We start from the raw sequence: 15,090 nt of genomic DNA, 5'->3' as shown, positions 1-15,090 counted from the left end.
GAAACATTTAAAGCACTTCAAGTTCTGATCTTAACAGAGTGAACAGAAAACAGCCCGAGAGAGAGCTGCTTTACAGAGAAAAGACCAGCGCCGTTATCCATGTCAACAAAGGCCGACACATCTCTGACAGTGTTGGTATTGTTACGCAGCAGCTGGTTATGTTGTAACGCCAATGTTTCTGTCTCTCATTCACTGTGATGACCAGATGCAGAAGTAAACAAAAAAGATGGGATTTGAAAGTTTGATGGAAAATAAGGCTTAGGTAAGTGCAGTTATTTTCTGATTTTGATTTATATATTCGTACATAAACTGCATCTGTGTTGGTTTTGAGCAATTTTACACGAGGGTGCTTTAACGTCATTAACTGATGCGGTGAGGACCGAGGCGCTTGTGCTGCGGCCCACAAGCATCACTGAAGTGCAAATTAATGACGTTGAAGCACACCTGCCTGTGTAGTATTACGATTATAAAACAAAGATACCAACAACATAAAACGGTAGTCCATGGTAATATGTGGGGTATGACTAATGACTGGACAACAATCAGTCACAGTAGACTCTTATTTAATGTTTACTACTCCAGCAAGTTGGCCGACCCTTAGTAACGTCCTAGCAACAGAGACAATTTCTAGTTAGTTTTAATGCTTTCTAGAGATCGTGGGATTTTTTTTTTTTAGACTGAATCAATACCACACAGAAACACAAAACTGCTTCGCTATCTCAATCTAGTCGTAACTAACATTTTCAGGGAGCATATCATTCATGTTCTTTTGAGAATCCCTTTTTTTGTTGTTTTTTTTTGTCAAAGTGGACTTTATCACGAAATTCCACCAAAAATGATAAATATATAAATACTTTAGTGCCTCACACTTGGCACTCATGAGAACTGAGAGAGTCTGATTTCCTGAAATATCGAACTCATCCCTGTGTCAGGAGAGGAGGTGGGAGTGCTCTGGAAGGAAATTCCTCACAGCGTGATAGCTGGCAGTCACTTTGTTTGGATAAGCACACCGAGATCTGGCAAAGGAGAAAAAAAAAGCCAGTCAGTTCCAAAAGCCAAAGTGAGCAGCATCAGATCTGATGAGGAACCCATGCCTTTGTTCATCTTATCTGCAAGAAGTGTAGTGAACAGGCACAGACATTAGTATTCAGCTTCGACGTCTGTACAGTATATCTATGCATTTTGTATCTGCTGGAGAATATCTCACGGTATTCCATCAGCAGCTTGTTCTGTGCATCATCGGCGGTACTGTATGCAGCTGCAACAGCGAGTGCACTGAATGAAGCCTACAATGGCTCTATTAGAGCAGGGCTGTGATTTTCTCATCATTTGCATGCTGTGTTGATGCACAGGCTGCGAGGGAACATACAGAGATTCAATCGCACTCTACGCCTTGCAAACTTTGTTTAAAAAGAATAAATTGCGAGCAGAATTTCTACGATCAAAGTTATCCACGCGCGCCGGGCTTCGCCTCGATTTCCGTGGAGTGGCTGAAAATAAATGCATGTTCACAGTCACGGTAAATTTACAAACCAGCGAGGGAAAATGAGGTGCCTCAGAAAAGCTCGTGGAACGAGGCGTTAAATTAAATCCATTTGGACTGTTGACGTCACAGCAATGCTTTTTAGCTGCATCTTAAAATGTTTGACATATTTCTCACTGGGCCAGGAGAATGAACACGTTGGCTCGCTGCTGGGTTGATGCTAGTAATATTAAACATATTTGGAGCACATTCACGCTCTCAGGGGTGAGAGTGTTACAAGCGTCGAGATATAGCGGCTGCAATAATATTGGAATATACAGCAAACGATCAACTTCATTTTCCCGTCTATTTAGTATTTATAACCCGTATGCAAGCATAAAAAGACAAGATACTTTTAAGCAGATATAATAACAGTTTTAAGTCACTCGAGAAGACAGATGAATAAAGTTGAGAAAAGTTGAATATCACCATTAAACTTTCCTAATTGATTACTTATATTAAGACCGTTATTTTTTGGTGTTACAAGTTTTGTGAAATGTTAGGTTTTTTTAATATGCAAATGATAAATCATTTAAATAGATATACAACGACCTCTATTTAAAAAAAAAATTTTGCTGACATTTTAGAGGAGATTTTGAATATGTCTGTTTATCACCGCATAAATCAAAATATACTGTCAACTGCCGTAAAAAAAATATTACATAAATCAGGTTATGAGGGATATATGAACAAACCTCTCTGGAAAAACCTTCAGAACATAAATGAAGATTTAACTGGAAAGTTTGCTGTGTGTCTCAGAGTGTGAGAACAAACAAATTTTGAGAAAACGGACTTTAAAGCTGTAAAATTAAAGGCTGTTTTCTCAAAATGTTTGTTTTTTTCCTTGCACTATGAGCCAGAAATCTTCACTTAAGTGGCACTTACACACACCAAACTTATTCCCATCTATATTCTGAACTTTTTTACTGAGGAGTTTGTTAGTATACCAGTCAAAGCCTACAATTATGTAACATTTTCATACATAAATTCACAAAGTGTCATAAAATAAACACTTCATTGTTTATTTTGGACATTTCTTTTCCCCACTAGTCTAAAAGACATGATGCGAAAGCCAAAAAAAAAAGAAAGAAAAAAAAGGCCCAAATCTCCAAAGTAACCAGTGCCTGCAGTGTCTCACTTTAAATGTTGAATGTCAAATGTGAAATTAAATTTAAACTATACACAACTACACAAAGTTGTTGCACACGAAACGAATATTTGTCTTTACTTCCGGGCCTCTGTCTGTCTCTCTCGTTCACGCTCTCACACAGAACATATAGTTCCTCTTTTGTCTCTCAATGTTTACCACGTGGCCACAGTTCAGCTCCTTGTCCTTATCAGTGTCGGGTCATGTTGGTATTTCCTGCCCGCAACAAGAGCAGAAGGTGGCACAGGATGAGCGCTGCTTCCTGTGCTGGCACACCCAGCGTGTACCCGCCGGCCCCCATCCACTCCGCTCTGCAGTCAGAGGAAGTGTTGCAGGGGGCTTGTTCAGTTGCCCCCGGTGCGTCTCGCATGTTTTTCTGCCACTAACTCGTACTGTACATCTGTTCGCCTGAGATCAAAGATAGCTGAGAAAGAGAGCACTTCATTTGCAATTTTTTTTTTTTCTTCACCGGGTCCGTGTCTTAGTTTAAAGGTGCTCGGGTTCGCTGGACTGACAGAAAAAGACGAGTCCTGAATGAATTCGGATTCACAGGAGTGTTGGAAAATGATACTTTAGCTCTGTGAGGGTCCAGACTTCCTCAGTCATTATCGTCTTTTATGGATTTAAAAAAAAAAAAAAATCAATAATTTTCAACTGGCGTTAAGTCCAGCGAATATCCTTTAAAAATTCCCTTTTTTTTATCATTGATGGGAGGAAAGAAAACTACTCAAAGAGCATTTAAGCTGTTAAATCACGGGACATAAAAACTGTGCTTACGGTAAATCTATAATGATTAGCTATAATCATAAAATTAAGAGGGAGACAGTGACTTCCAATTCATGTTCGAGGCTTTCAGATAAACCAGTGCATGAATTAGTGATATGATGAATACATAATCAAAACTCATTATGTCGATGCTTTCGGAGGGGAAGTTTGGATGATATTTCACTTTGACTGAAAGCAAACCAATTCATTAGTCTGTGCCTTTGACATTTGTAAAGTTCGGTTTGATATCCTAAAAGGGCCGCTCTGGTTAGGGAGGGACATTAATATACTGTCTGTTACCATTTTATTTTATTGTGGAAACCTTGTTTGCCTGGAATGTTGTTTCATCTCCATCTCGACACAGCCTTTCCCATGGGAAGTACTCAGAGAGGAATCTTTGGTCTCATCGGGGGGGGGGGGGGTGGGGTGGGGGGGTGGGGTGGGGGGGTGTAATCTGCAGATGTTTGTAAATATGCACGAAGGAAAGACTTGCCCTTTAAACACTCTGATGTTGAATGTTTATTAGAAGTGGCTTTCTTGGGAAGCCATGATCACTGGGCTTAGTCAGTGGATGTATTTAGGCCGCGACCATTTGCATGTCGTCGCAAATTGACTTTTCTTGAGGTGCGCACGCCCATCCCCTCCGTCTTCAAGCTGCGGCCCACAATGAGCCAACTGTAACTCAGTAGGTGCTGTTTGAATATCACAGCCTCCGGTGAACCACTGATATTTTCTGCTCTAAAGCACTGCAAGCCCTCCCTTTTTATAAAAGAGCAATATCTGCAGAAACGTAATCTTTTAAGACAGTAAACTAATTTAAAGATATTGATTTTTACAGTTCCATGTCTAGTGATTTTTTATTGCGCATGGACCTTTTGTATGGAGCCACTCTCACAGACAACCTGAGAAAAATATACAATGGTAGCAAACATTTAGATTTATCATGGAAGGAAAAAGTGTCACCAATGACATTAACAGTGTCTCAAGATAAGCCATGACAGCGTGTCACAGGACCCCGACTTGCAAGTAGGTAATTCAGGAAGCATAAATGCTTTTCATACTGCGATATGTCGAAAAGACCTCCGAAAGCTATTACCAGTGGAGGACGAAGTATTCTGATCCTTGTCTGCGTCTTTCTGCGGGGCAGGTTGGTTTATTTGAGTTTTGTTCGTTGGTCAGGTTGTCTGTTTCTTGTTGTGAAAATAGCTGGTTCCTGCTGCAGGAAACAATACTGAGGAGAGGAGAGAGAGTGCAGCGTGCGAGGGCCCGCATGTTACTGCTTGCAGTTTTAATTTGAACTCTTATTCTATGCTATAGGGTTGTTAAATCCAAATAAATAGCATTCTGAGGTTTCATGAAATTTGAATTGCACTTACGTTATTTGAGTAAATGTACTTCAGTTCCACCACTTATGACTGTTGTATAACTTTAATGACGCTGTGATGTGATGAACATACAGTATTGTAGCAATTTCACAAGGCGTTTATTAATGCGCAGATCATATGCAATGCATGTGTTTCCTTTTTAGTATGCGTGAAATTCTTCGATAGTACTGCATTTACTTCCTTACAGCATTAGGCCTCGTGAGTAACTGTGTCCTCTGACACATTAGGGACCCATGTTGAAACATTTTCTTGGGGGAAGGGCAACTAAATCTTCCTCTCCTTTTGCTTGAATCGTCCTCTGCCTGTAATCATCTGCGGCGAACTGCATGACCATCATCTTCATCATCTTCTCTCTGCTCTCACCACAAAAGTAGTTACAGGCCAGGGACCAATGGAAGGACTGGCTTCAAGCTGGTTTATCCCGACGCTGCACAGATCACAGCACGGTCCCCCTTGAAGCTATTAGTTGTGGATGCGTCGAATCTGTGGTGAAAGCCACGGAAATGGTTGATGTTTGACATTGGGCTCCAAGGAATGAGATGGTTTTCAAACGGCATCAGAGGAGATGTGGATGGATATTTTTATATGGGTTTTTTTTTTGCTAGTCTTTTGTCTTTTTGCTGTTTTTTGATCTTTTCAGTTTTGCATTAAGGGTCGTTTGCAGGTTCCCATCGTCAGCCAATTAAATATGTTGCCTTTAATGTTTTATAAATGAGCTTTCAATCATGTCCACGGATTGCTGGAATAATATATTTTCGGGAAAAGTTGTCAGACCGCATTTTATATCCCACACAATGCGTTCAACGTGGGCTATTATAAGTATACCGATGTTGGATGCAGATAAAAGTGTCTAACTTCACCTTCGTTCTTTCACTTCATCACCAGATATAATCCACACCAAGAAACAGGATGTTGCACTTCACCTAGAAAGGCGAGTCACATGCTGCAGCGTTTGTTCACATGTTTGCTTCCCCTAAAACAAGTCTTGGCACAGTTTTGGACATCTTTCAATTTGCTGCCTGAGAACAATGGTCTTAAAAGTGTTGTGATACCAAAGGTTGCAACCTTTGAAATGTTTAAGATAAACTTTCCCTTCCTTCACAGCATCTGACTAATGCTGGGAGAAAAAGGCTGTTCACAGCAGTAGGGGAGGACAGAGAGGCTGTTTTTGTCACAATGGGCCATTTTGACTTCCTTAGGTTTACCAATGGCACCAAGAAATCTGCCAAATCATTGTGGGAGCATGTGTGTATGCATCTGTGCCACTAATGTTGTCCAGTGTGTCTTTATGAGTGTGTACACAAACCCACATGCGAGCCATGTCGCCCTCAGATTTCCTGAGTACTTGAGTACTTTGTTCTTTCACTGAATTTGTGGAAAAGTGCGTGTGACGACTTTAAAAGCAAGTGGTTGTATTGAGGACTATTGTTACCATACGTGGTCTGGGTTGTCGTGCATTTGTGGCTTTGCGATTACTCAAATGTGTTTGTGTGCTCTATTCCTCTTATGAGCTGCAGTTGTGAATATACTTAGATATTGTTTTAGCTATCTAGCTTTAGGCACGGCAATGTTGGTCATTCGATGCAGATGGAAATATCTCAATATCTGCTTAAATGTTGGCACAACATTTTCTACAGACATACTGAATTTGGCAATTCCCTGACTTTTTCTCTGGCTCTACCCAACCTCTTCTCATCCCAGTACTTTAGTTCAGTCACAGCCTGCTGGCACCTCACATACCCACAAGGTATCTTGTGCTTCGGCACCAAAAAGCCACAATAGTAGGCGAGGAAAATGTCATGGTTTGCTTTGAGAAAAGGTGCATCAGGTGCTGATTTTGATCAAGTGACGAAAAGTATGAGTATTACTTACACACGACGGGTAAATCTTTTCTGTGCTCCGGAGCAGCCTCTGAACTTATTCATCCACCCTTGGTAATTACCTAAAACAAATCCACATTGACTTTTGCTGTCTGATAGACACAACACCGTTCATCAGGGTCGAAATCCTGTGTTTGGGGTCATGTCCTCCTTCTTCGATCCGTGTGGTGACAGTGCCGACGCCAAGCAGCACCTTGCGCGCATCTCTTTGACGGCCACGGTTTTGACAAAACGGCGTGATGTTCCCAGGATGTCGCATCCGGGGAATGAGAACGAGCTGCTCCACACACAACGTTGACGTTTGCAGCTTTGAGTGCAATATCTGAACAATTGAGTCAACATTTGAATTTGTGCCGGACTTTGGCCTCTGGCCAAATACCTGCATAACTAAAAAAAATTACCATCATCCCCAACTGTACTTTGTGTTTATCGCAACTTTTCAAAGGTTCAGCACATTAAGCATGCTTACACCTGCGTTACATCAAAGCACAGCTGAGTCTAGGCCCAACACAGCTGCTTTCAGATGGATGGATGAATGGATGTATGCATGGTTCTTCTTGGATTCTTGGTGCACTTTTGTCTCTTTACTCTCTTTCTCTAACTCGATTTCACTTTTCACTTTCTGCCCCCAACACCCTTCCTTTTTATTCGGAGTACACACTCATCCTAAATCCTTAGAAGACCCTTGAAAGCGACTCTACACTATATCTTGTGCAGTTTGCCTGTAATACTGCGAGAAATGATGTGAGCTCTCTGGGGAAAAATCTGAAGGATTGAAGAGGCACTTCCTGAGGCACATTTACCTGACAGGTTGACATAAAAGAAGCACTGTGAGTAAGAAAAGGCTTCCACAAACTGAAGAAACACTTCATATTCCAGCTGCGTAGGCATGAACCTTAATCATGTGCAATGTAGCTGATGAGGACACTGATTTCAAATTACTTGATTGTTTTGTGCCACAATTCTCACAAGCAATTTGCAAGTTGTATTACATTTCTCTCTGTAGTGCAAATAAATGTGTCTGCACTTGTGGGAATTGTGTTTCTCCTTTGGCATGAGCTGTATTTACCAAGTCAGACTGCACGAGGCGGCGGGCTCGCAGTGGGTGCAGTGATCCAGCAGCTTGCTTTCTTTTACAGCCACTGTACACACAACACCACAAGCAAATCTGTGATTAAACTTCCTCTCCTGAGTTGAACTGATCAGATAAATGTTCCAGCAACCTAAAAAAGGATATGAGGTGTTTTTATAAACCAGTGGCCTTGAAGGTGGAGAAGTGGATTTCTTGACGATGCCTCTAAACTCGGTGTAACAAGGTTCTAAAAGAGCTCGGCTCTTTGTGAGAGGCTTTCCTCTTCTGACTCTTCACAACAAGGATTGGCCTTAAAATGACAACCTTGGCGTTTTATTGAAAGATAACCCACTCAACCATTTCTACAGTGGCTAAAGTTAAAGAGAGTGGTCAGACAAGTTTAAGACACATATTGCTTGTCCAGAAAAAGGAATTATTCATAATTGTTCTGCGTTTAAGCCTCTTGAAAAGCAAACATGCTGATCAGGGGATTTTATTTTACCTCACTGATATCTCCAGTTCATAGACTGTATAAGTGGGCGTAGCTTCTGGGTCTTAAAAATGAGGCCAATGCGGAAGCGTCTTAAACGCCAATATCCCCAAGTGCCACTAGGGGTTGGCTCCAGATATCCTCGGCCTCCATAGGCTTCCATTCAAATTCTCTCATTAAAAAAAAAAAGTCTGATAAAAGTCAATAATTTGTTTCCTTTTTCAGTGTTGTTAGATAAAGCCACTCCATCTTATTATTTTTCTCGCGATCCATCTAAAATTAATCCTATCGTTGATTAGGAGTTAGGCCTCAAATCGCAGTGTTTTTTGGAGGCGTGTCTGTTTGATTGACAGGCATGTGGTGCAGTCATGTTTCCATTATAGTTAGGCTGGATGTAGCATCCTCAGGATTTCAATTACATGGAGACGGATCCACCGCTGCCTCCTCCCCAGCCCGTCGAATTATGGTCACTTCTGGATGAACGCAATTATTGGTACGTTTTTGCAGTTCTGGTGTAAAAATAGGAAGATCAAAACTCTTACAGTCACCTGCAGATTGGGGAGATTGTGTAACATGCTCCCATTTTTTTATTGTTGGCACAAAGATAACGGGCTGAAAATGTCTCTTAAATGGTCATTTTTCCTCCAAACAGCTTTAACAACTAAGAAATTCAAACCAAACCTCATCAACAACACCGTGTGAAAAGCACTTCAAATATAAAAGCTGAACTTAGCTGTCAAATATTAAGTGCCACATATTCACAGTTTGGATCAGCATCTTTCTAACTTTGCACTACTTGCCATGTCTCAGCTCACTATTGAGTGATGATTCAATATTCCTGTGTGCCCTCTCCTCTTGTGGCTTACCTCCAGTTGGCACTCGGTGCGGGGGAGAAAGCTTCTAAGAAATGTGCACGCATGATATGCATATAATTCTGTGTGGGAGAGACACTGCACTTGTTTTGCCATTATTTTACCGACAGAGACGCACAGAACGGTACAAAGAGACTGACATCTCCGAGCGCCTTTGTAATGTGCTGTATGCTGCGCTTGTTTGCCGTCGGTGTTATCTCGAGGCATGCGCCCAGAGATTTGTCATCAGGTTGCTCTGTTTGCCTTTCTACTCGACCAGAGCAGTTTACAGGAACGGCAAGCACCTGCTATTGAGCATAATACCACTCAGGATGTTTGCCTGCCGCTTGTTTATCTGTGTTTGTGCAATGGGGTGGAAAAAAAAAATCGTTCAAAGGCAGAGGAATACCGAGAAACAAGGAGGAAGCTAAAAGTAACGGTGAAAGAGGCAGATGAAGTAATACCAAGAGAGATCAGATTTAAACAAGCCTTTCTGGGCACACTGGAATGCTGTGTGTTTCCTGTTGAAGTGAAGCAGATAAAGTTCTCTGTATTTATAAAATTCTGCAGCTTTGTTTGGGTGTTGTGGTCAGTGAGCAGGATGTTGTGACCCTCTGGGAGCCCACGTGTGCTGAGGTCAGCGGGGAATGGCCGTTTTGGGCTCTCAGCGCTGTCGGATCTCCACCTTGTGGCTTGGATCCCATCTTGCAGTGCTGAAGGGCTGCATGGCATACAGGCTTGAACAAACACACACACACACAGAAACCCAAACATCCACGCACCCACTGGCTGAGTGCCAAAAGTAAAAAAAAAAAAAAAAAAAAAAAAGATATGGAAGGTGATTTGGGATAAACAACATCTCTCTCAAACATGTAGACCAAAGTCTGAGATTGTGAGGCTTCCTTTGTGCACATCGGCACCATGATGTACATAAAAGTACATACGGGCCTACAAGCAGGAATGGATGATGAGACAAAGGACACCTTGGCTGAGATATGTAAAAAGCTCCTACACGAGAGCACCGCATTGATTCCAAGAGTTTTATTTTTGTGTTTTGTTTTGGTTGTTTTGAATCTTTTTATAGATGTTTTTGTCATTTCCTTGTGGTAACTGAATCCCTTTTTTCTGTTTCACCAACATTGTGGAAATTTCTTTTATTTTTTTATTTTGCAACCTTGTTTGTCGGTTTTCAATTTCTTTTTGCAACTTTTTGTGGTCACTTTGCGACTAAACTTTGCTTATTTTGTTTTTTTCTGAATAGTTTTGGTTGATTTGTGTCTCAAATTGCTTGTTTTGTTCTTTTTGTTTATATTTTTGCATGTTTTTTTTGTCACTTTGCCTTATTTTGGGCCCTCTTCTTTTCGCTTAAGTTATTTTGTATTTCTTTGTGGTCATTTTACATCTCCTCATCATTTGATTGACTTTCCAAAAAGAAATATAAACACCCATCAATCAGAGGTTCAGGTCCGGGGACCCTCTTAACCCTTAGGCCCCCGGCCCCTCCCGTTTGAAATGTACCACACGCAACTATCAATGAAGACCACTTAAAAACATGATAACTCTGAAGGAGTGTCTTTCTCGCTACGCTTCACTGCACTTACACTAAAACTGACTGTCCAAGAGTAATACCAGAGCTGTTAATAAGGTTCAGTGAGCCGGTGGTATAGCGAGGAGTACACGTTCTGTGTGGAGAGTTATAAGCTCCAGGGTCACGGGGTCACAACTGAAAGCTGACATCACGGCTCGAGTATGCAGAGCAAAAACACATGTCTGCAAAGCCCCTGCAATAGACGAGTAATTTATGGGTGTTATTAGTGGACTTGACCTTTTGTGTGTGCAATAAAAATCAAGACTATGAGATATGGAGAGGCTCTTTCTGCTTCACATGTCATCCTTTAACTGTGAGCTTGGAACCTCTCCAGGAAAGCATGTAGCAGAGGGAAGTCATTTAGTGGACACCTAAACGTGCCTAGTGGTGCCGCTAAAGGCGTTAAAATGGTCATTTTGTGATGAATATAAATATGAGCAGAAGCCAGTTGTTTTCCTTTAGAGCTCTAAATAAGATTGAAAATGTGTGACTGTGCTTTGAAGTAAATCAGGGTGTTTGCGTGTACTTGCAGCCTAAAGGTGAAGCTTCTGGTTGTGCTATTTTCGAGCATGTCATTTGAAGTCCTCCTCTGCTGGGTTTCAGCCTCTTAATGACATGGTTCAAGACTCTGGGAGCCACATGACTGAGAAGAAGGAGGAGGAGAAGGAGAAGAAGGAGGAGGAGAAGAAGAAGAAGAAGAAGAAGAAGAAGAAGAAGAAGAAGAAGAAGAAGAAGAAGAAGAAGAAGAAGAAGAAGAAGAAGAAGAAAAAAAAAAAAAAAAAGAAAAACCCTGTCCAACCCCTCTGAAGATTTCCTGTTTCATGAAAGGCGCGCGTACTGTGAGTCATATAGGGCAAAGTCCTGCCTGGTGTGTTTACCCTTGCTTCTTCCACCCGGAGCTGTGAAGGCATTTGAAGGTGCAACTGGCGGACCGAAGAAAGTCTGAGGAGTCTGGATATTAACCCGCCGTCCAGGCTTCAAAAACTTAATGAGAAAGAGAGCAGCGTGTAGTCCGGGTCTAAATGGAGCTACTTCGGTTTTTCGCTTTTTGGTGTGGAGCTATACTCTTCGGTAGTATTCTGCTCGAGGAGGCGGGTGAGTGGAACTTTAAACTCCGAGAAAAGTTTTCAAAGCTGCGACTGCGTTTCTCTCACAGCTGCGAAGTCATTTCAGGAGAACTTATTATGAGGCGGCATCCAGCTCAACAGAGTGACAAATTGTTTCCTTTTAAGAACATTTGACAAACTACAGCAATTCGTTTTGACAGTTGTTTTACGCAGGACCGGTTTACGTTTCCTTTTATGTACCTTTTTTTTCCTTTAAAAAAAAAAAAAAGAAAGAAAGAAAACGACTAGACGTAAAACGCTACCGAAGAGTGCAAATTATTGATCCTCACGTGATATTTATTTAACCAGCCTTACCTACTATTACATGTCTGACATGTGATTAGTTTCCTTTAACTGTGAACCTCTGGTGCAGCTGATTACAGTGAATGCAACACTATCTTTTGGAAGGACATCACTTGTTGAAAATCCCTGAACTCCCCTTCCGCCCCCTTTATAGGTTATCCGCATCCTGGATGTGCACATTAACCCCTCCTGAGGAAGACAGTGTTTTACCTTCATCTGTCGCTGACTTAGTCCTAGTGGCACCAAGTGGCTTTGCCTGCTCTAATCCTTTTTTTTCCCCCCTCTCTGCAATTATATGTAGCCCAGGGTGACAATTACCACCATTCATCCCTTCCATAGCCCGCCCCCTGGGTTTAAATGACATGCTCTTTCAGAGGAGTTGCTCTAATGATATAATTACTCCAGCTCAGCTACCTTCCTACCACTCAGGCATGGACTATCCCTTCTATTGCTGATGGACTTCAAAACACTTCGCCAACCCCGCTGGGCAGAGTTTGAAATTGCTCTGTCATGTCGTTAGGTCTGGAGTTCAGATGTAATATTTTGATGTATTTTTTTTGTTTTTTTGTATTTGTTCGGGAGTCTCACGGTTAAGTCCGGAAAGCAATATCTGCCTGCAATTTCCTGATAGTTTCTTGAGAAAGTGTCTCACTCTGACGCTGACTGAGAGGAAGCAGAATGTGCATGACATACAGTGCTGCGGGTTTGCTGCTCTTTCATGCTGCGCGTCGTACAGTATTTCTGTTGCTGTAAACCGCAGGTCTAACCCCACCCTGCAGCCTGGGTGAATTTACACAGTAGGATTCTTGTGCCAGGTTAAGAGCACACACACACGCACGCACACACACACACACACACACACACACACACACGCACGCACGCACACACACACACACACACACACTATACTACACTCCTCTCTCAACTTGGTGTGAAGTCAGATACTGAAGTGACTTCTTCACTCTCTGCTGACACTGTTAAAAAAAAAAGTACTTTCACTTATACTTCCCTATATTAGACACCTCACTTCGCGGTCATGTGATCAAGCCTTGCCGTTTTTAAGCAAACGTCTTTCACTTCAGATGCGTCACATGTTGGCTTTAAATGTTTCTTTAGGGCAGGGGTGTCAAACATACGGCCCGCGGGCCGGATCCGGCCCGCCGGATGACTTTGCTAAGTGTGAAAATTACAGAAAGACATAAATTGCATTTCTATGAGAATATGGAGGTTTATGAGTATAAACATTTTGTAATTTTTTTTTATCGATTCAGTAATTGCTTCAAAAACAGCGTAAATGCGACGTCTGCTCCGGAGGCAGCAGCGCTCGTTGCCACAGGCAGCAGCGCTCGCTGCTCGCTTTGTGACGCGTTTGATGTCAAGCGCGTCACAAAGCGAGGGAATCCACAGTTTAGGGGGTTGTCTCTGATGGAAATGAACCCACTATCTCTGTTTGGTCACGGAATGCATGCTTCGACGCATGGAACAGGTTGAGCTTCCTGTGCACGTCAGCTGAAAGTGTGGTTCTGTGTTTTCACTGCAGCAGCACCGTCGCATGCTTTCTCTTTTCCACTGCTTTTCTACATCGCAGTGTCACAGTATCACATCTGAGAGAAGTACAGTTCTCAATATGTCCCCATGTGGAAATCTTTCCATTATCTTTCCTTCACCCCTCCTCTTTGTTATTGAAAGACTCAGTAAGTGGCCCAACTACACAGCATCTCCATCGAACCACTTGGGTCTACATTATGTAGATTTGTAGAAATTCATGTTGTGCTGACAGGATTGTCCCATTTTTTCCTGATGACGCTTCAACCACTAAGTCAAGATTGATCCTGGGAAATTTAGAATATCCCCTTTTAGGATCATCTCCAACTCTCAAAGCCACAAGATCCACTTTCCACTCGTACTGTTATGTGGTGGGGAGAAATCCCTTCAAGGAAAAGCAGAATTGGAGATGAGATTGTTTACCTTCTGTGTTGCTTCATTTCTCCTCTCTGTACCCTAACAGAGCGCAATGCCTGGCAGATTTTTTTTAATTTTTTTTATCATCATAAAATGCCCCTCAATGCAAGGACAAATTACAAAAAGAAGTTTGAGAATTTCTGTACGACTGAAAACAGTCACACACACACACACACATTTCTGTCTCTCTCCAATCATTCAGAGACACTGGTACACAACGGCGCTCTCCCTTTTTTTGATCAGTGTTGGCACAGCGTCGTTCTAGACGGGGAGCCGACTCATCGGGGTGACAAATTAAAGACTTCTCGGCAAGGAGATGCATCCGTGTTTCCTTTGTTTGTTGTTCTTGCCTGTCTGGCAGTTGTCTCCCTAGATGATTATCAAACCCACAGGCACTCATCACACAATCCTGTCTGTCTCCCTGATATGAGTTTGCCTGCTGGCAAAGTCAAGTCTGAACAAGACCAAAGGAGGTGGATGCCACTGCACACTACTCCTGTTGTTAAGACTGCGCAGGGAAAAAAATGCGTCCACCCCCTTAGGATGAAATACTTTGGATTTTCTTGTGGTTGTGTTGAATAACTGCTTCTGCTTACAGGCAGATTCCAAAGGATTCCCATCCTTTAATTACATGTTTTCACTGCTCATGAATATCATATATTTCTGGTATTGATCTGTTTCAGACATAGTTTTTTTAAATCTGGACTAACTTTTTTTTGTTTGTTCTTGTTTTTATCATTTATAAGGTTAGAGTAATCTTTCAGCATATTGTAAATCAACTGGTCTAAGAGAACACTATTATACTGCACTATATTACTATAATAGTATACTATATTACACTACTATAAGAAGAGACTTCTTCACCTCCTCTTTGCTCTGATTCAGACTGTAGAAAATCTCGTCCATGACAGAGACTGTAGGACAATCGCAGGTCATTTCAGTGAGTGGGCGCTCCTATTGGCTGTTTGACAAATGAACATGCCCGTGCACGTCCCTTTAGAATTAAGCTTGAATCAATG

At 41.9% G+C, this 15,090-nt stretch overlaps 1 protein-coding gene across 3 annotated transcripts in view; it reads left to right on the top strand.

Annotated features, from left to right (window-relative positions):
* The first annotated feature begins 219 nt into the window (after positions 1 to 219).
* Positions 220 to 15,090, top strand: part of LOC138617746 (TGF-beta receptor type-2-like) — a 31,890-nt gene continuing 17,019 nt past the window's right edge. The window contains exon 1 of one of the 3 annotated variants that reach the window (XM_069693007.1): positions 220 to 262. Coding sequence is in view for 1 of the 3 variants with exons in the window: in XM_069692999.1 (XP_069549100.1) it covers positions 11,723 to 11,795 (73 nt within the window). In the remaining 2 variants the exon portion in view is untranslated. Of the gene's footprint in view, positions 263 to 11,469; positions 11,796 to 15,090 lie in introns of those variants that run through there. The other 2 variants (XM_069693015.1, XM_069692999.1) reach the window with 2 other exon arrangements.

Source organism: Brachyistius frenatus, unplaced genomic scaffold (assembly GCF_029030835.1).
Source record: "Brachyistius frenatus isolate BFR_SWC_R1_liver_20210118 unplaced genomic scaffold, ASM2903083v1 Contig_2, whole genome shotgun sequence".
Classification (NCBI taxonomy): Eukaryota; Metazoa; Chordata; class Actinopteri; family Embiotocidae; genus Brachyistius; species Brachyistius frenatus.
This window is presented reverse-complemented; position numbering and strand designations above follow the sequence as displayed.